At 45.0% G+C, this 22,394-nt stretch overlaps 1 protein-coding gene and 1 pseudogene across 1 annotated transcript in view; both read left to right on the top strand.

The window, feature by feature from the left end:
* The window catches only part of LOC129403257 (uncharacterized), a 146,906-nt gene extending 124,766 nt beyond the window's left edge, over positions 1-22,140 (top strand). Inside the window, 1 exon segment of the mRNA XM_055129786.1 lies at positions 21,540-22,140. Coding sequence (XP_054985761.1) covers positions 21,540-22,140 — 601 coding nt within the window.
* Positions 1,292-2,789, top strand: LOC129405149 (heterogeneous nuclear ribonucleoprotein A3-like; annotated as a pseudogene).
* Positions 22,141-22,394: the final 254 nt, after the last annotated feature.

Genomic DNA, 22,394 nt, shown 5'->3' with positions numbered 1-22,394 from the left:
CATCTATACAATGGAATACTATGCAACTGTTAGAAAGGATGAAGTCATGAACTTTGCATATAAGTGGATCAACATGAAAAGTATCATGCTAAGTGAACTGAGCCAGAAAGAGAGGGACAGACATAGAAAGATTGCACTCATCTGTGGAATATAGAACAACAGAGTAGGAGACTAATACCCAAGAATAGTAGTATATAATACCAGGAGGTTGGCTCCATGGCTTGGAAGCTGGCCTCACACGCTGGGGGAAAGTCATCCCAGATAGAGAGGGGAACACCAAGTAATATGTGATTGGAGATCCTGTGCAGGAAGGAAGATGCGTGTTGAAAGTAGACTAGAGACTGAACAGAATGCCCACTCAATACCCCTATTTGGAACCACAACATCCAAAAGGAAAGAGAGATATCAAATTGGAATGCCCCGCTACAGAGGCAGGGTGGGGTGGGGGGGACGGGACTGGGGTGGGTGGGAGGGATACTGGGTTCATTGGTGGTGGAGAATGGACACTGGTGGAGGGATGGGCTCTTAAACATTGCATGAGGGAAAAACAAGCACAAAAATGTATGAATCTGTAACTGTACCCTTACTGTGACTCACTAATTAAAAAATAAATAATTTTTTTTAAAAAAGAAAACTGATACCAAATAAAGTTACCTTAAGGATAGCATGTATTTTCTTATACTGGGCTGACTAACAATCTCATCTGAAAAAACTGACTACGGTTATTTACCATATTTTTTGCCAATTCAATAGACAACAAAACGAAAGGAATTCTTATAAAGAAATCTCATAATTTTCAAATGGGCAATAGGAAGGGAGCTTCCCAGCATAACCAGCAAGAGGTCTTGAAGAGCCATGCTAAGAGGGAGTTTGGAGCATGGGTTGGATCTTTTTCACCGACCAAGGGCAGACAATACAAAGGGCATCAAAACCAATTAAACTCCAGGCATGCAAAGAGGCAACGAGCTCCGAAAAGGGGACTGAAGTATGGGACAGTTTATTATGGAGATACAGTCACTCCAGTGGTCCAGAAAGCTGTGCCAGAACTGCAGTAGGAGAACAAGGGATTGCAAATATCAATAGTAAAAGTTGTTCTGACAATGAGATATCATCTCACACCACAGAGACTGGCACACATTCGAAAGAACAAAAGCAACCAGTGCTGGCATGGATGTGGGGGAAAAGGGACGCTCCTTCACTGCTGGTGGGAATGCCGACTGGTCCCGCCTTTCTGGAAAACAATACGGACAGTCCTTCAAAAACTAGAAATTGAGGCCTCTTCCTCTCGGTCCCATATTGAACTCGAGTTGGAAGAGGCGAGTCCGGTCTCAAAATGGAGGTAAAACCGCTGCCCGGTCGCCCCCAGCCCGACTCTGGCCGTCGCCGCCGCCGCCGCCGGGGGGAGGAGGGCCATGATCCAAAGGAACCAGAGCAGTTGAGAAAACTGTTTATTGGAGGTTTGAGCTTTGAAACTACAGATGATAGTTTAAGAGAACATTTTGAGAAATGGGGCACGCTTACAGATTGTGTGGTGATGAGAGACGCCCAAACAAGATGTTCCAGAGGCTTTGGTTTTGTGACTTACTCATGTGTTGAAGAGGTGGATGCAGCTATGTGTGCTCGACCACATAAGGTTGATGGGTGTGTAGTGGAACCAAGGAGAGCTGTTTCTAGAGAGGATTCTGTGAAGCCTGGTGCCCATCTAACAGTGAAGAAAATTTTTGCTGGTGGTATTAAAGAAGATACAGCGGAATATAATTTGCAAAATTGAAACCATAAAAGTTATGGAAGACAGGCAGAGTGGGAAAAAGAGAGGATTTGCACTTTTGATAATCATGATACAGTTGATAAAATTGTTGTTCAGAAATACCACACTATTAATAGCCATAATTGCGAAGTGAAAAAGGCCCTTTCTAAACAAGAAATGCAGAGTCTGCTGGATCGCAAAGAGGTCGTGGAGGTGGATCTGGCAACTTTATGGGTCGTGGAGGCAATTTTGGAGGTGATGGAGGAAAGTTTGGCCATGGTGGAAACTTTGGTGGAAGAGGAAGCTATGGTGGTGGCATCAGAGGTAGCTATGGAGGAGGTGATGGTGGATATAATGGATTTGGAGGGGATGGTGGCAACTATGGCTGAGGTCCTGGCTATAGTAGTAGAGAAGGCTATGGTGGTGGAGGACCAGGATATGAAAACCAAGGTGGTGGATATGGTGGAGGTGGTGGAGGATATGATGGTTACAATGAAGGAGGAAATTTTGGCGGTGGTAACTATGGTGGTGTTGGGAACTATATGATCTTGGAAAGTATAGTGGACAACAGCAATCAAATTATGGACACATGAAAGGGGGCAGTTTTGGTGGAAGAAGCTCGGGCAGTCCCTATGGTGGTGGTTATGGATCTGGTGGTGGAAGTGGTGGCTATGGTAGCAGAAGGTTCTAAAAACTCAGCAGAAAAGGACTACAGTTCTTAGCAGGAGAGAGAGCGAGGAGTTGTTGTCAGGAAAGCTGCAGGTTACTTTGAGACAGTCGCCCCAAATCCATTAGAGGAACTGTAAAAATCTGCCACAGAAGGAGCAATGATCCATAGTCAGAAAAGTCACTGCAGCTTAAACAGGGAACCCTTCTTGCTCAGGACTGTCATAGCCACAGTTTGCAAAAGTGCAGCTATTGATTAATGCAATGTAGTGTCAATTAGATGTACATTCCTGAGGTCTTTTATCTGTTGTAGCCTTTTCTTTTTCTTTTCCTTTTCATTACATCAGGTATATTGCCCTGTAAGTTGTGGTAGTGGTACCAGGAATAAAAAATTAAGGAATTTTTAACTTTTCAAAAAAAAAAAAACTAGAAATTGAGCTTCCATGTGACCCCGCGATACCACTTCTGGGAATATATCCTGAGGATGCAAAAGAGCACAGTAGAAATGATATCTGTACCTATATATTCATTGCAGCACTGTTCACAATAGCCAAATTCTGGAAACAACCTGAGTGCCCCAAAATCAAATGACTGGTTAAAGAAACTTAGGTACATCTACACAATGGAATACTATGCAGCTGCTAGGAGAAATAAAGTCATGAAATTTGCTTATAAATGAATAGACTTGGAGAGTATCATGCTAAGTGAAATGAGTCAGAAAGAGAGGGACAGACATAGAAGGACTGCACTCATTTGTGGAGTATAGAATAACATCACATGAGGCTGACACCCAAGGTCAGTAGATACAAGGGCCATGAGGAAGACTGTTTCGTGAGTGGAGGGGAGAAGGCAGATGGAATAAAGAAGGGATCACTAAGAAAATGATGGCTGGTTATTTTGCTGCAACAGTCAGTAGCAAGCACCACAAGCCGGAGAATGCTCCGGACCCTACACCAGGCCAACAACACCGGGGCGCCAGACAGAGAAGGTGCAGAGTGCCCGCCTTCTCCAGATGGAGTCCTGGAGACACTGAGCTTCTACTAACAGGGCTCCGGTTTGTGGGACTGGGATATCTCTCCAAACCTTTCCTGATATCCAAAGAAAACGCTCAGGAACGGCGCTGCCACCCCTGAGTGGCCATTATGCCAGAGGCACAGAAACCCAGAGGCTGCTGGCAACTACACTCGTGGACTTTGAAGTAAACTATGGTCCCGCGCAGCCCCGGGAGCGAAAGGGTTTTTGTCCTCATCCTTTCCCCCTCTCAGCAGCATGGCGACCACCACCGTTTAGTGCCAATTGGACAGAGAGGTAGGAGATTGCAATGATGGGACGCATGGGAAATCTCGTGATAGGGGGTTGGGGGGCAGAACCGGCCCTGCTTCCTGCCCTAATGAGACCCCAGCGGCTTCCCACGAACAGCTCCCCTGCTCCTGAACAACCATGATCCCAGAGGCACACAAACCAATCTCGGAATGCAGCGGCTGCTGGCAGGAACACCTCTGGACTTAATACCAGGATCCCAAAACTGGGCGGCCAATTTCGCGACCGTGCAACATCATATGCACATTGTTATCAACAATAGAAAACATACGATCTAATGATGCCATTCTGACAGGTCTGACTGTTGGGGGGAAACTCCAATTAATGATACTGAGCTTTCAGTCAAAAATTGAATGTTATCATAGCAATGAGAGAGTTCATTGAAAATCATCTGCCACACAGGCAGAGGGAGAGAGGGAGGAAGGGTCTCTGGTGGATCATGTGCACTGGTGGATCATGTGCACTGGTGAAGGGATGGGTGTTTGATCATTGTATGACTGAGACTTGATCCGGAAAGCCCTGTAACTGTTCGCCTGGTGTCTCAACTGAAAAGCATAAAATAAAAAATAAGTTAACTAAAAATAAATAAAATAAGAAAAATAAATAAATAAAAAGAGGGTGTCCGACATTTTAGGGGTCCTTTGAGCAGGTATGAACTTTGTGGCGCAGAAAAAAAAATGTGTGCTTTGAACTTGAAACCGGGACACCTGGGCAGGCTCGGGCCGGGGCCGGAGCTCGGGTGGCCATGCCTCTGCACAGCCGCGTGAATGCCGAACGAGCAGGAACCAGAGGCAGCTATAAGACTTGGGGTTCCGGCGAGGGCTTGCAACCATGTACGCGGACTGTGAACTAAGCTTTTGCCCCACGCCGGCAAAACGGAGGAAATATCCTTCTCCCTTGGTCTCTCCTCCCTCCCGGGGGAGAAGGCGTGGTGTCCGACATTTTAGGGGTCTTTTGAGCAAGTATGAACTTTGTGGCGCGGAAAAAAAAAAAGAGACTGTGAACTAAGCTTTTACTCCATGCTGCTCCAGGAAGGGAAATGATTCAATTTCCAACTTTAATTTCCCTGGATTTAATTACTAAAATACAGAAATTGTAAACCGCGAGGCCGCTACGACTTTTTATCTCCTCATTCTCATCAGTGGAAAACTCAACATCAAATATTTCCTTGTCAATAGGGCTGTATTCTTGGGGGATAAATACCAACAAAAATAGTGAGTCTGTGTTGAAACTTCAACAACAATAGTGAGTTTTGTGTTGAAATATGGAATGTAATCAAGGTAAAGAGAAGAGTGAAATTTATCAGTTACCCAGGCGGGGGTGAGGGGTGGCGGTGGGAGCCATACTGGGGTTTTTGGTGGTGGAATATGGGCACTGGTGAAGGGACGGGTGTTTGAACATTGTATAACTGAGACATAAGCCTGAGAACTTTGTAACTTTCCACATGGTGATTCAATAAAATAAAAAATAAAAAAATAATAAATAAATAAATAAATAAATAAAAAGAAAAAAGAAAAAAAGAAAATGATGGCTGGAGGAACCAGTTGGGATGGGAGATGCTTGCCGAATGTAGATAGTGGACCGAACATGATGATCTCTCAGTGTCTGTGTTGCAAGCCATAATGCCCAAAAGTAGAGAGAGAGAGTATGGGGAATAATGTCTACCATGGAGGCAGGGGGAGGGTGGGAAAGGGGGTTATACCCGGGATATTGGTGGTGGGGAATGTGCACTGGTGGAGGGATGGGTTTTTGATCATTGTGAGATTGTAACCCAAACATGAAAGCTTGCAACTATCTCATGATGATTCAATAAAATAAAATAAAGATACTCAGTGTTTGCTTTTTTATAATTGTATTGTGGTAAAAATAGAGATGGTTTGAAATATCCTCACATAAATATTTTATTTTTATTTTTTTGCTTTTTGGGTCACACCCAGCAATGTTCAGGGGTTACTCCTGGCTCTGCACTCAGGAATTACTCCTGACAGTGCTCAGGGGACCATGTGGAATGCTAGGAATCGAACCGGGGTTGGCCGCGTGCAAGGCAAACGCCCTGCCCTCTGTGTCATCGCTCCAGCTCCTAAATATTTTCGAGTAAATTATAATACTGTTAACTATTAAAAAATACTTTACGCATCTCCAGAACCTCTTCATCATGTAGGACAAAATTCTGCACCCACCGAAAAGTAACTCCCTATTTACCTCTTCCTTCCCTAGGACTCACCATTTTATTAACTGTTTCTATGCCTTGACTACTATCAGTGGTGATGTATTTAGAATCCTGCAATAATTATCCTACAAAACTGTCTTATTTCACTCGTAATAGCCTTCAGAGTTCACTGTATATTGCAGTTTGTGTTTCAGGATGTCCTTCTTTAATAGGCAAATAAGATTCCAATATGATGATATATAGTTATAGGTAGATAGATAAGCATTTGCTTTGTCCACTCACCTGTGAATAATCTTTTATGTTTTAACCTCTTGGTTATTGCAACCAATATGATTCAACGAACACAGGAAAACAGATATCCTGTGATTCTGAATTTGGTTCTTTCGGAACAGAGTGACTTTCATGATTACTAAATAAGAAAATACTGGTCCACTCTTGAATGCCCCTTCAACAAAAATAAGTATCTGTCCATGAATAAAAGTGGTTTGGTGTGAATTGTGGGACCCAAGAAAGAGATTGTGAGCCCCAAAAGAGTCCAAGATAGAGGAGGGTCACAAGGAAAAGTCAGACTCACACCCAGGTACATGATTTAAAAACTGTGCTCTTAGTTACAGACTCAAAAATTGCCCTGCACCCTGAGCTTGGTCCTGCCGGTTGTATCAAATGCAGAGAGATCTGGGAAGTTTCTCACTCACCTCTGAGTTGGGTGTTTGGCATACAGACCTGGGCCCCACCTGGAGTTCCATAAGATCCCTGTAGTGTTACATGCACCAGTTCCAATTCCTTTTGACCATTGAGAAAGCCCCTGAGAAATATCGATCACTCGCAAGGGCCAGAGATGGTATAGTGAGCTTTCCTTGCACGTAGCTGACCCAGGTTCAATCCCTGACACCCCATATGCTCCTTGGAACTCACCGGGAGTGATTCCTGAACCCAGAGTCCAAAGTAAGTGCTGTGTAGTGTTAGTGTCCCCAAAGCAACAACAGCAGTGACAAAAAAATCATTCACAGATGACCTTAGTGCAAGAACAAGAATACAGCTAAGTAAGTTCAGCTCACTGGGAGAAAATTAAGATTTTTCTGGAAATAAAAAAGAACTGGGTAGGAGAGTAGGGTGATGGGGTCTTAGTCCCCCAGGAGAGGGCATGAGAACAGGACCCCTCTTTCCAGTTCTTCCCCCACCTCCTTTCCCTTTTCTGGCCAAGCAGCCAATCCAAGTTCTGCTTCCACTCTTGGGTGGGCCTCGGAGTTGTAACGGGCAAGTTGCACTGGAAGCTTCAGCTTTGTGCCCAGTGTCGACCACTGGGGGAAGAAACCACCATGAATTTGAATCTGAAGGGAAGTTTGGTGGTCGTGGTGGTTCGCCTCGGCAGAACCGGCTCTGTGTGGATGAGGGACTTAGGACATCCACATGCTTTCGTACTGTTCCTGACTGTATCCTGATTGACTTCGTGTCCATTCATGACCATCCATAGAGTCCCACAGATTTTTTTGGAAGGTGCACTTCCTATAAACATAGAGACCACAAAATAACTGGATGACTGTAGGGTGGCATTACTAAGTCCTTGCTTATCAACAAGTATTTTAAATGTGAATGGGTGAAGTCCTCCAATAGAAAAGCAAAGAGTTATTGAGTAGACTTGGGGTGGGGGGGGGAAGACCAGACTATATAAGACCCTCGGTTCAGCTTCAAGCACATACATAGACTGAAGTGAAGAAAAGAAAAGTTTTAGTCCATGCAAAAGTGAAAATAACGAAGCTGTCTATATTTGTAACAGATTTAATAGACTAACTCAAAATCTATAACAAGATATAATTGCTAGTGCTATTCTATTCTATTAGAATATTCTATTCTATTAGAATATTCTATTCTATTCTATTCTATTCTATGTTCAGAATGTTGTTCTATTATGCTCAAGGCCACTCTCCACATGTTCGGACGAGCCTCATGCATCAAGGAACCGGCAGAGGAACCCAGGTATGCAGGATCCAGGGTTGAGATCTCCAAGGCTGCTCGGATTGGGACTGGGCCTCTTCCGCCCAGATTCCCCATTTCCCAGTAGCTAGGTAGTCACACCCAGAAACTGCCCCTGGCGCCCTGTAATCCTGTAATCCCCTGGCGCCATGTTGATCAATGGCCAACATCCAGAGACTATAAAACCAAACTCCCAGAAGCTTGACAGCTCCCTCTGGGAGAACCTGGCAAGCTACTGAGAGGTTACTACCAGCACAGGGGAGAGCCTGGCAAGCTCCCTGTGGCGTATTCATATGCCAAATACAGTAACAATGATGGGTCTTATTCCCCTGACCCTGAAGAGCCTCTAATGAGGCACCATTGGGAAGGTCAAGTAAAGAAAGGCTGCTAAAATCTCAGGGCTAGGATGAATGGAGACGTTACTGGGCCCACTCGAGCAAATTGATGATCAATGGGATGACAGTGACAGTCACAGTGATTCTATTATGTTGTAATTATTGTATATATTAATAACCTTGTCATTTACCAAGAATCAGTGCCAAAGCCCTTTAAATATGGGACATGGCTTTTGCCACTACTATATTTAACAAGGCCAAAAATCTCAATAAAAAGATCTTTTTCACATTCTGGCCACTTGTCCACTTCCCATGTAGAGCAGTGACTGAACAGCAACTTTGGGATCCTAATGGTCCCTGTCAGCTCCCCAGCTTACCCCAAGTCCTAGGTCACAACTTGGACCCACCCAAGGGAAGGCTTGGTGTCCCTTCCATCTACATTTTGAAGATCCTGGCCCTGGGCCATCTGAGTGAACAATGGCCTGGATTTCTCCCTGTCAGATGTTTATCTGCTCCTTGACTTAGAGAAACAAAACACAGCACCGAGGTGACCTAATAGTGGCTGCTAAGGGCAGCTGCTGGGGAAGGAAGAGGCTGACTAGTAACGACCTAAGGATGGTGATGGAGGGACTTTGACACTGGTGACAGTGAAGGTGCAGTTTAGCAAAAGCATATTAACAATATTGTAACCACATTACCTTAACCCCAATAAAATTTAAATTTATTCAAAGCTCACTAAATCCAGTTCAGTCATCCAATTCTGTCACAACCCAGTTCAAGAGCCACCAGACTGAGGAATTTTCCCACTAACGTAAAGAACTATTTTTATAAATATCATCACTGTCATCACTGTCATCCTTCATCGATTTACTCGAGTGGGCACCAGTAATGTCTTCATTCGTCCCAGCCCTGAGATTTTAGCAGCCTCTCCTTACTCGTCTTTCCCAATGCTGCCATATTGGAGGCTCTTTCAGGGTCAGGGGAATGAGACCCATTATTGTTACTGTTTTGGGCATATTGGATATGCCAGGAGTACCTCTGCCGTGTGGGCGGGATACTCTTGGTAGCTTGCCATGTTCTCCGAGAGGCATATATATATATATATGTATATATATATGTACATAGGCATATACATTTATATATTTCCCTCTATGTAGGATAGACATAAGTATAAATATAAGTAAATCAATTCATAGAAGGATATAAGAGCAATCATTAATATATGTGCCACCAATATTGGAACAACCAAATCATTAAGATAATACTAACATATTGAAAGGTGTTAAAGGGGAGAATGAAAGAGAGGAATAAGAAGTTTCGTTTTTTAAAAGTTTATTTTGTTTCAACCCCAAATGTATGACCATCTAATCTTTGATAAGGGAGCAAGAGATGTGAAGTGGAGCAAGGAAAGCCTCTTTAACAAATGGTGCTGGCACAACTGGACAACCACATGCAAAAAAATGGGTTTAGACCTTGACCTGACACCATGCACAAAAGTCAGATCAAAATGGATTAAAGACCTCAACATTAGACCACAAACCATAAGGTACATTGAAGACAAGGTCGGCGAAACCCTCCACGATATTGAAGATAAAGGTATCTTCAAAGGTGACACGGAACTAAGCAATCTAGTAAAAACAGAGATCAACAAATGGGACTACATTGAACTAAAAAGCTTCTGCACCGCAAGAGATACAGTGACCAGAATACAAAGACTATCCACAGAATGGGAAAGGATATTTACACAATACCCATCAGATAAGGGGTTGATATCAATGGTATATAAAGCACTGGTTGAACTCTACAAGAAGAAAACATCCAACCCCATCAAAAAATGGGGCGAAGAAATGAACAGAAACTTTACCAAGGAAGAAATACGAAAGGCCAAAAGGCACATGAAAAAGTGCTCTGCATCACTAATCATCAGAGAGATGCAGATCAAAACAACCATGAGATACCACCTCACACCACAGAGACTAGCACACATCCAAAAGAACAAAAGCAACCGCTGTTGGAGAGGATGTGGGGAGAAAGGGACCCTTCTTCACTGCTGGAGGGAATGCCGACTGGTTCAGCCCTTCTGGAAAACAATTTGGACGACTCTCAAAAAATTAGATATTGAATTCCCATTTGACCCAGCAATACCACTGCTGGGAATATATCCCAGAGAGGCAAAAAAGTACAATCGAAACAACATCTGCACATGTATGTTCATCGCAGCACTGTTTACAATAGCCAGAATCTGGAAAAAACCCGAATGCCCCAGAACGGATGACTGGTTGAGGAAACTTTGGTACATCTATACAATGGAATACTATGCAGCTGTTAGAAAAAAGGAGGTCAAGAATTTTGTAGTCAAGTGGATGGGCATGAAAAGTTTCATGCTGAGTGAAATGAGTCAGAAAGAGAGAGACAGACATAGAAAGATTGCACTCATCTATGGTATATAGAATAACAGAGTGGGAGACTAACACCCAAGAACTGTAGAAATAAGTACCAGGAGGTTGACTCCATGGCTTCGAGGCTGGCCTCACGTTCCGGGGAAAGGTCAACTCAGAGAAGCGATCACCAACTACATTGTAGTCGAAGGCCATGTGGGGGAAGGGAGTTGCGGGCTGAATGAGGGCTAGAGACTGAGCACAGCGGCCACTCAACACCTTTATTGCAAACCACAACAGCTAATTAGAGAGAGAAAACAGAAGGGAATGCCTTGCCACAGTGGCAGGGTGGGGTGGGGGGGAGATGGGATTGGGGAGGGTGGGAGGGACACTGGGTTTACGGGTGGTGGAGAATGGGCACTGGTGAAGGGATGGGTTCCCAAACTTTGTATGAGGGAAGTATAAGCACAAAAGTGTATAAATCTGTAACTGTACCCTCACGGTGATTCTCTAATTAAAAATAAATAAATTTTAAAAAAAAGTTTATTTTGTTTGAGCTGACTTAACTGCGTCATTCCATAAATACACAGATGTGGGGGTCCCGTCCTGTCCAGCAGGGAGGACCCTTTGTGGGTCTGAGGAGGGGACGCAGCCGAATGAACAGACCAGCCAAATGAACAGATGCAGAGCCAGAAAGCAGCAAGAAGGAGGAAGAGAGAGTTTATTCTACTGGCAGTTACAATACTTATACCTCTCTGCCGGGAGGAAATGGTATGGTATGCCTGTCTGGACCCCCATACAGATGCAGATTGACATGTCCTTTTGTTATGGGCATAGGGTATTGAGAAACAAATGGCGACCATAGTGGCAACCTTGTTACAAGCCTCTGTTTGATCAGAAGATAAGAGCCAGGCTCTGTTTTACTAGGAAATAAGAGCCAGGCTTGTAAAGCGGTTCACTACATCTCCCCCTGTTTTGTTTTAAATTAAAAGTGGTCAGGGGAGGCATTGTCCGGTATTTCTTGTGACACAAAGACTCCATTTTTGCAGGGAGAGAAGAGAAGGGATGATCGGGTCTTATGCAGGGGGCTCCTCACAGGCCCTATCAGTCCCTAGTCTTGGAGTAACCTCTATGCTATACTGGAATACCTCACAGGGAGCCGGGTCCGGGTATCAGCCCTCCCTTGCAGTGCTTTGCCTGGCAACCTGATCCACAAGAATAAATCCTTGGGAGCATGGCATTCTCAAGGTAGAGAACGCGGGGTGGGGGGAGGGAGAAGATGAGGTATGAGTCTGAACAGAGGTGTCAGCATCCTGCAAATCAAGCCAATGATAATGAACCTGTATAGGCTCGGCTTCTAGTTGCTGAATTTGTTGTCTAATAAAAGCCAAGATTCGATTAAAAATGCAAGGGCCAACAGTAACTAACAATGATACAGCTGACAGTGTACCCAACAAGGGGAGTAAGTAATCTTAAATCCTACTCTGAGCTTAGTCATGGAATCGCAGACCACTCCCGTATGAACAGCATTAAAAACAGCATTCCTCCCCTAAGACAGCACATAATCCTCCCCTGTTGCAACAATAATAAGTCCAGTCCTCTCCTGTTCTGCAACACCACTTCAGACAAGAACATCAGGGATTTCTCGAGATGACTGATGGAGGTTTCGATCCCCTCCAGGTCCTCATCAGTAGCTGCCCGAAGGGATGAGAATCCGCTCCGCTGGGTTGTGAGTGAGTTGATACCAGTCCTGGCTCCTGCCAGTCCAGTTCCAAACAGCTGCCAGTCCAATTCCAAACAGCGTGGCTATGGTTAGAGTGGATATCACCTTCCTCTTCTGAATGGGATGATGGGTTACCTGTGGGGATAAAGAGTCTCCTTCATAGTAGAGGATTCAGGGAAGCACAGTGACCATCACATAAAATTCATTTAGTTCCATGTTGAAAAAATTGATTTTTTCCATGATCTAAGAGCACTGTAAAAGGAGTCTGGATCTGCCGATAGATTTAAAGAGCTTTTAAAACAATATAGATTGATTACAGTTTCTTTTCCTCAAAATACAACCTCAAACTTCCTTTACATCCATTATCTCCTGTAACTTTTCCATTTCAACTACACTTTGCTTTTCTACTTTTCACTGATGATATCTCCATACATTATCTTTCTGACTCAAGACATACATCTATAGTCATCCCACAAGTTTAAACTCACTGAAATTGGTACAACATGATCTCACAAATTTGGACACAAGTTGACAATCATCTTATTTAACATGGCAAAACTACTCTGCAGTCACAAACATTATATCAGTTCTTATAGATTTTCAAAAAGTTTTAGAGATACTCACAACTAAAGTTCTTACAACATATATTAACCTGGAGACATCTTTAGAATTCTGATTTCTGGGAAAACACTTTTTAAGGATTAAAACACTCATAGAGTACCATGAAACAGTAAGGATTCTACACTTGTGTACAAAGTACTCTGAGGTTCAGGATTAGGTTGGTACCATAAATCCCAGACTAAGTCCTCAGGCCAATTCAGCCTGTCCTTCCCCATGGGAGTCCTGTGTTGCTGACTCTTCCACAGATTTCCTTGTGACTTCCAGCTGGGATCTATTTGAGGTTGAAGTTTGGAGGGTTGTGGAGTCTCAGGTGGTTTGGGGTCTGTACCAGGAGGATGAAGTTTACTCCAGATGAAGCCATAGCAGGACCCAGAGTACATTAGTAGGTGTTATCTGTTCAAATATAAGCATAGACTTTTCCTCCTACAAGGAGGTTTCCCATTATTTCTTTGTCTGTGTGTGTATGTGTCAAATTTTAATGTAAATATAAGAATCAATTGTTTCCCAAGCCCTTTCTCATTTACAAAGTTGCAAGAACCAGATACCTGGCAGAGTTAACAAGCTAAATTAACAAGTCTTATCTGCTGGGCAAAAGTGTGATTAGAATTCACTGTTGAGGTTAGGGAGGGTCTGCATATCCAGTCTGACTGAGGCAGAGCTTGCTGAGCTGGGAATGCAGGGGGATGAGCAGATTCAGGGGAAATCTTTAAAAACTCTCAAGCTGACATCTGAGATTAACCCCTTATAACCCTGAGCTAAGTAGCTTTATCAAAAAACCTCAGATCAAATAAAACACTGGTAGGATAAGTTTTGCAACCAATTTTATAACTCTAGAAACCCGTGTTTTAACTAAACCATTGCTCTTCAAACCTGTTTTTACTACAATTATTTCAGCTCACATTTTAATAATTGAATGCAGATGTATGTGTACATTGACACAACAACATAAGACCTTTAAACCATCAATTTTTATGAAACATGAGTAAACCTTCTTTGGCTTAAGTTCAATAGTTCTTCTACCTTAGTTAGTTCAAACCACATGCTTTCTACACCAGATACTTTTAATAATTTCACAATGCAAACATGCTGTCGGACACAGAAAAAGGCCTTTGGTTCTTACCAAACTTTGGTATTAGCTTAAGAGAATACTTGAACTGCCACTGTTTATGAAAACATGAAGAAACTTAATTTTAATGACTTCTGTGCCTCTATTGTTTGTAAAATGGCCTGATTTTTTATTTTCATTTATTTATTTATCATAAAATTGGTTGAGGCTTGTAAGATAAAGCCTTGCACTTTGAACTTATTTCACTTTAGTCTCTGGCTCTAGTTCTGTAGCTTTTTCTAGATAGTACAGATACTGGAATTCAAAATAATTTCAACTGTTAATAACTATTAATGTTCTTCCAATAAGAAATTTAGATAGAAAATTTCAATTTCTTTGTAGGTGCCACATTCTGATTAGAAATCTTTGCTTAAAACCTGATCTAACAAGTTCCAAAGATACCTAGATCTCTTAAATTGCTGGGCTTCATATCACTCTGACCTACCTTGATTTTTTTTGCCCAGGTCTAAGAATTACTGACTTCAAACTAGCTCTAACACTCGAGTGTTCCACAGACAGACAGACAGACAAACAGACAATAAATTCACTAAAAACACCACATGTACATGTGCACACGTCTGCAGTTGATCTATAGATCTGACCCTTCAGAAATGTCAGGGAGAAAACTGATAGACTGAGAAAGGAAGGAGCAGTCCCCAGGGCAAAGTTAAGCCCTGTCGGCCGATTGGGAACATTGCTCCCCGCTTCTCTGCCTGACCAGCCAGTTTCCTGCTTGTTAAGAGCGGATCAAGAAAGCGCTCTGTTGACATAAGCCGGCAAAACCTTTTTAAAGTTGTTGAAACCTAAGGTGGTCAGATGCTAGCATTTTTCTTTCTTGGTCAAGACTAGTTCTGAGGCTGGGAACTGGTATCTTCCTATCAGACATGGGGATAGGCTGCCTTAGTAATACACTTTTTCATTCCTGATATTATTAAACACTTAACCACATGATCTTGCATTTTCCTGCCTTCTCTGCTGATAATAATAAGCAGAACTAAGAGAAAGATAATGAGACAAATACACACACACACTAAGGGCACACGCACAAATCACACTCCTGCACTCGCTCAGACCGGTCCTTCTTTCACACGGGTGCGCATCCCACTCACCACATTCACGCTGAGATTCCTGAACCTGCCCTACGGGCGTCCACGTTATCTTTGGTCTTATCCCCCTGACAATGGGGTTGCTCCAATGTACATTGGACTCTTTCTAATTAGTAGCTGGCAAACTAAAGGCAAAGCGGGGGTGATCATTGGCATTTGAGAAAAAAGCAGTCTTTTAAATCGAGTACTATCTTATACATTTGTGAAGGAACGGCTGCTGGGGACGGCAGTCCAGGTTGAAGTGCCCCGAAAATGACCATGGTTTTATTTACTGCTCGTAGATCCTGTAGCAGTCGCCAACTGCCATTTTTCTTTTTTATAAAAAAAAAAAAGGGTGTGTTCCAGGGGGAGGAGGTGGGTTCTATGGGGGTGGAGTGCCGGGCCGCTCGCGCGGCGCCCCGCTGGCCTTGGCCGCCACCGCGAGTTGTTCCTGCACTAACAACTTGGTGGCCTGTAATTTTTTCAATGGTAAGGGGCCACTGGTACACCCATACAGGTTCATTGGACTAGCTGTGCTAGCCGCACGCCAGCGTCCAGGACTGAAAATGGGGAGGTTGATTCAACTAGTACTCCAATCTGCCTTGAAACTCAGCATCTACAATCCCGGGGAGTACTTGCATGCCCTGAGCGGACATATTGCCCCATTTAACAATTAGGCTGAAAGTTCCAGTTGGCAAAGGGCCACAGGGGTTGACATACACTATCTGGGGACCCTGTTCTTTAACTAATATTGTGCGGGAGGTGGCACAGAGGTCCAATCCGGCTGAGTAGGGGATGGTTTTGCAAAGGGATTGGATGCTGATAGGTTGAACGGCCCATGATTTTGAGGTGCCCCAGTAACGGGAGAGGGAGCGGATTGGGGGACCTGGGGCCGGCCCCGAATCAAGTTTCCCGGCCTGGCCTTCTGGTGGCACTCTGATGCCCAGTGGAAACCCTGTTTGCACACAGGGCAAGGAGTTTTGGGTCTGGGCCGCTGTTTTTTATTGGGACAGTTTTTTAAAAAAATGTCCACCTGTAGTTCATTGCAGCACAGTTTATTTATTTATTTATTTATTTATTTTATCACCATGTGGAAAGTTACAGAGTTCTCAGGTTTATGTCTCAGTTATACCGTATTCAAACACCATCCCTTCACCAGTGCCCATATTCCACCACCAAAATCCCCGGTATACCCCCGCCCCCCCACCCCAACTGTATAACTGATGAATTTCACTTCATTTTCTCTTCACCTTGATTACGTTCCATATTTCAACACAAAACTCACTATTGTTGTGGGAGTTATACCCCCAAACAAGATAACCCTATTAGGGAAGCATTTGATAATTAGTTTTCCTTTAAAAGATTGCATGTTTTCAGGTTTTAGAAAAGATCGGATGTGTCCCAGTCCCGAATCCCGGAGCCGTGTTAGTTGCTGCTCAGTGTCGCCAGGGCTCCATCTGGAGAAGGTGTGTGCAGCACAGTTTACAATAGCCAGAATCTGGAAAAAAACCAAATGCCCGAGAACAGATGACTGGCTAAAAAAACTTTGGTACATCTACACAATGGAATACTATGCAGCTGTTAGAAAGCATGAAGTCATGAAATTTGCATGTAAGTGGATCAAAATGGAAAGTATCATGTTGAGTTAAATGAGTCAGAAAGAAAGAGACAGACATAGAAAGATTGCACTCATATGTGGAATATAAAGTAGCAGAGAGGTACGAACTAGCAATGATGCAACCTCTGGACTTAAGAAAGCCCTCTGGACTTAAGCATTAACATACTAAAGTACAGAAATCTAGAACTTCGCAGCCGCTACTGTGGCCACACGATCTCATATCTCTTCATTCTCAGCAATGGAAAACAAAATGCCAAATGATTCCTTTCCAGCAGGTCCGACTCTGGGTGTAGGGGTGGGGGGGAACTCGAAGCAATAATAGTGAGTTTTTTTGTTTGCATGTAATCAAAGTAAAGAGAAAGTAAAGTGAAATTTATCAGCTACACAGGTGGGGTGGGGGGCTGCGGGGCGGCGGGGGGGTTGGGTGGGAGGTTCACCGTGGTTCTTGGTGTTCACCGTGGTTCTTGGTGGTGGAATATATGCACTGGTTAAGGGATGGATGTTCGAGCATTATGTAACTGAGACTTAAGCCTGAAAGCTTTGTAACTTTCCACATGGGGATTCAATAAAAAATAAATTTGGAAAAAAATAATGTCCAGGCTGCTGACAGCCAAAGCACAGCTTGTTCTGGCTGTTCGCTGGTTGAATGGCAAGCTGTTTGAAAGCATCCCCTATAGCTAGCCCTATGTTTTGGGTGGTGGGATCGACATATAAAGCTAGAGTGTGGGGCTGGAGTGATAGCACAATGGGTAGGGCATTTGCCTTGCACGCGGCCGACCCAGGTTCGAATCCCAGCATCCCACATGGTCCCCTGAGCACCGCCAGGGGTGATTCCTGAGTGCATGAGCCAGGAGTGACCCCTGTGCATCGCCGGGTGTGACCCAAAAAGCAAAAAAAAAAAAAGCTTCAGTGTGGTGGGGTGAAGGAGAGACCGAGCTTTTCTTACTAGGTCCTCGAGAGAGGATAGAAGGCTGCAGGGCACTCACTAGTTCCTTGTCCAGCTGCCTTATTTGAGTCAAAAGTTGGACATATTCCTGCTTCTGTTGGAGAACTGCGCGTAAGGTGGCAGTGTCCCGGGCAAGCTGGCGGACTGCCTCACTGGCATCATATGGTTGTTTTAAATGAATTAAAAAAGGCAGTGGCATGGGACAGATAAAGGGGTGGCTGTTTTCCCGATTGGGGCCAAGGGGCTGAGGGCTGATACCTCGCCACCTCATCTTCCAGGATAGCCCCATCCTCCGGGGGCAGGGATTCGGGTTCTGGAGGAGAGGGATCGGAGATACCAGAAATCACTGGATAAAGTCTCGGAGACACCTCCGCGCAGGAGGGCTCAGGTAGGGGAGCAGGATGGTCAGAGTCTATAGTAGTAGAATTTGAGGAGTCAGACCCCTGCACGGGGGTGGCCTCATCCCCACACCCTGAGGGAGCCTTGGAAACAGAGTATAAGCAGGCCATAAAGCAAGAAGAGAAAAGAAAGGGTCACTGATAGGCTGTTTCTGCCAACTCGACAGAAATGAAAACACAGGGCAAAGGGATTCAAGCCTTCCACCAGTGACTATCTTCCCTGGTAGGCTGTTTCTGCCAACTCAACAGAAATGAAAGTACAGAAAGCAAAGGGTCACTGGTAGGCTGTTTCTGCCAACTCGACAGAAATGAAAGCACAAAAGGAACAAGGCTTATGGTTTGTCACAAGAAGGGGGGGACGGGGACACTCATAACGGACCACTCAGATGCATGTCTGGCCAGTGAGGAACTTAGCCACAGTGGATCAGCCTGAGAGGTGACTTGCGGCCGGTGTCTAAACCAGCACCACCCTAGACCACATGTTCCTCATGGAATCGCAGACAGCCCAATCGGGCTCCGTAACCTTAAGGGGATCTTAAGGATGCCAAGTCGTGGAGCCACAGACTCAGTACAAGGACGAGGACGTCCAAGACTGCACAATCACTCACACATACACACAAGACAAGGGAATTCAAGCCTTCCACCAGTGACCATCTCGTCCTTAACACTAGACTGTATTCAAGTCCGGTCCCATGCCAGGGTGTGCGCCAAGAGAGAGGCGACCCTCAGAGATACTCACTTCTTCGTGAGTCTGTCGGCCGACGTGAACCTGACCAGGCGTTTGGTGGTCCCCTACTGCCCCACGCTGGGCGCCAGGTGTGGGGGTCCCGTCCTGTCCAGCAGGGAGGACCCTTTGTGGGGCTGAGGAGGGGACGCAGCCGAATGAACAGATGCAGAGCCAGAAAGCAGCAAGAAGGAGGAAGAGAGAGTTTATTCTACTGGCAGTTACAATACTTATACCTCTCTGCCGGGAGGAAATGGTATGGTATGCCTATCTGGACCCCCATACAAATGCAGATTGTGACATGTCCTTTTGTTATGGGCATAGGCTATTGAGAAACAAATGGCGACCATAGTGGCAACCTTGTTACAAGCCTCTGTTTGATCAGAAGATAAGAGCCAGGCTCTGTTTTACTAGGAAATAAGAGCCAGGCTTGTAAAGCGGCTCCCTACACACAGAACTTCCTGCAAGGGTCCGAAAGCCCCTCAGGGATAGCAAACAGGAACAATAGGCGGGGGTCCTAAAGGGATATGGTTAAAGGTGACTAATTGTTTGCTTCAGGTACTCCTGCCATGCCCACTTTTTCTCACTTCTGCAACGATGCTTGCTTTGTGGCGCTTGAAGAGGATGTGGACGCTGGTGGGCAGAACAAGTTGTGCAGGTGCTTACAAAAGTGCTGGGGGACCAGGATGAGGTTGTTTTCGGATAAAAGGCCAGTGGTTCTGCTGTGAGGCTGCTGTTCTTGCCAACAGGACAGCCTGGTGTCAGTAAAGACTTCTCCAAATTTAACCCCACAACAAAGGGACAAAGAGATAACAATACAACAACTGCAGGGAGGGGTTCAAAACCTGGAAACAAAATCACCTACACAATGAATAATACGGAAACATTGAAACATAAGCACATTGAAACATTGAAATATTAGGCATATTTGGTCTGAGGTATTTTCAATGCTTTGAAACACATAATATATATTTTATATATTAATTTATTGAAGGCCTTCTTTAAGTCGATGAACATTAGACAGAGCGGCATCTTGAACTCTCATGAAACTTCAATGAGTTTGGTCACTGTGTGGATATGGTCTATCGTGCTGAATCCCCTTTGGAACCCGGCTTGCTCGCATGGTTCATCTAGTGTTCTGCCTATTCTATTCAGGATGACACGAGTGAACAACTTGTAGACGACAGACAGCAGGCAGATTGGGCGATAGTTGCCGATGTCGTGGATGTCTCCCTTCTTGTACAACAGAACACTCCCACTGGTTTTCCACTGGGACGGAACCTTGCATTCAGACAGGTAGCGTGTGAAGAGTCGGGCTAGTGTATTAATGAGTACTGGCGACAGATTCTTCAGGTGTTCGGGTCTGACCTTGTCCGGACCAGGTGCTGTACGCATCTTTACCAGCGAAATGGCGTGTCGGATTTCAGAAGGGAGAACGTTGGGAACGACATACCCATCCTGCGGAATTTGGTATGTGGACAGGTGGACATGGCTGTCAAAGAGATCCGAGTTAGAAGTCGTGAATAATTTTCTCCATTGCCTCTCTGGAGGATGTGATAGATCCATCGGGACGTCGGAGGGCAGTCATCTTGGTCTTGTAGTTGGCGAAGGACAGGCGAGCATTGCGAATACTTTTCCCGGCTTCTGCTGCACTGGCCAACACTGCTGCTCTTCTCTCTTTGAGGTCTTCCTCTATCCCATCTCTGCACAGCTTTGTGAGCTCGGACGTTAGCTTGTGGTTGCCTGAGGCTCGCGCCAAACCATGATACTCTCGGTAGCTTGCCGGGCTCTCCGAGAGAGACGGAGGCTTTTAGGGTGGCCTCCAATCACCCTTAGAGGTGTTACCATGGTTCACACCAAATTTGAACCCTATCAAATATGGTGTAGGAATAATAGGTATTAAGTGTTTTATGGTGTGTCGTGTGGCCGCTTCACGGCCGCGCGACACGGAGAGCAACCTGTAGCGTGGTGGTGGCTGGGTAGTAGATGTAGTGGGGGTCGGCCAGTGAAGTATTTATCTAGGGTAGGGTGGGGCATTTGGGTTGGCCCCTCCTCAGATGTCGGAGACTGGAGGAGGCAGACAGAGGATCTTGTTTCCAGGTCTCGTTGAACCTAGAGCTCAAGGTCACAAAGTTCTGCTTACCTGGCTCTGCAAGGCTTCACTCGTGCGTGAGGTTCGGCCCAAGTGTCTGGAGAGCAACCTGTAGCGTGGCAGTGGCTGGGTAGTGGATGGATTCTGTTGAGACTGAGGCGGTCATCGAAGCCCTGGCCAAACAGGGCGTTCAAACTCAGTATATCAAAATCCTCCGCTAGCTGTATGGTGGATTCACCACCAGGATTTCACCATTCTACAAGGAAGTGATCATTGATGTAAAGAGAGAGGTGCGGCAGGGTGATACCATTTCACAGAAACTCTTCAGTGCCACCCTTGAGAACATCATGCGACGACTGGAATGGGAAGGAATGGGAGTGAAGATAGAGGGTCGGCAATTATACCACCTCTGCTTTGCTGATGACATCGATCGTCTCATAACACCAAACATTAGTCAAGCGGCACAAATGATGGCCGACTTCGACCACGAGTGTGGAAAGGTCAGATTGCAGCTGAATCTCAACAGGACGATGTTCATGAAAAACGAACTGGTCCCTGAAGCTCCATTTGCTCTCAATCGAACGAACATTTCCGAATGCAGCAGCTATGTGTACCTGGGTCGATAAATCAATATGAGGAATGACTTGGTGCCAGAACTGCGCAGGAGGAAGAGAGCAGCGTGAAATGCATTCAAGAGCATCGAAGAGGTAGTTAAGAAAACAAAGAAACTCCGACTCCGGGCACATCTTTTCGATTCCACCATTCTTCCTGCGCTAACATATGCCTCAGAGACCTGGTCCCTATGCAAACAGGATGAGAATGCTATTCGGGTATCCCAAAAAGGAATCGAAAGAGCTATGCTGGGAATATCATGTTTCACTCAAGTGAGAGAAGGAATCCGGAGTTCTGACCTCCATCAACGGTCAAAAATCAGGGATGCTGTCTCGTTTGCCAAGGCATCAAAAATCAGATGGGCCGGTCATGTAATGCGATTCAGAGACGACCGCTGGACTAGAGCTGTTACTGACTGGATTCCACGGGACGTCAGAAGACCTCTTGGCCGCCCACCAACTAGATGGCCAGATTTCTTCGTCAAATCCCTGAATGAACGATTTGAGGCTCTTTCTGTTCCTGGAGCAAGCAGATATCATTGGGCTGCACTAGCACGCGACAGGGACAAATGGAGACGTTACTGGCGCCCGCTTAAGCAAATCGAAGATCAACAGGACTACAAGTGATACAAGTGATTAATTTATTGGCACTGTAGCGCTGTAGCACTGTCCTCCCATTGTTCATCAATTTGCTCAAGCGGCACCAGTAGCATCTCCATTATGAGACTTGTTGTTACTGTTTTTGGCATTTCAAATACGTCACGGGGAGCTTGCCAGGCTCTGCCATGAGGGTAGAATACTCTCGGTAGCTTGCCGGGCTCTCCAAGAGGGATGGAGGAATCGAACCCGGGTTGGCCGCATGCAAGGCAAAAGCCCTGCCC

The sequence above is a fragment of the Sorex araneus genome, chromosome 1 (genome assembly GCF_027595985.1).
Source record: "Sorex araneus isolate mSorAra2 chromosome 1, mSorAra2.pri, whole genome shotgun sequence".
NCBI classification, from domain to species: domain Eukaryota; kingdom Metazoa; phylum Chordata; class Mammalia; order Eulipotyphla; family Soricidae; genus Sorex; species Sorex araneus.
Note: the sequence above shows the minus strand (reverse complement) of the source record. Positions and strands in the feature narration are given on the sequence as shown.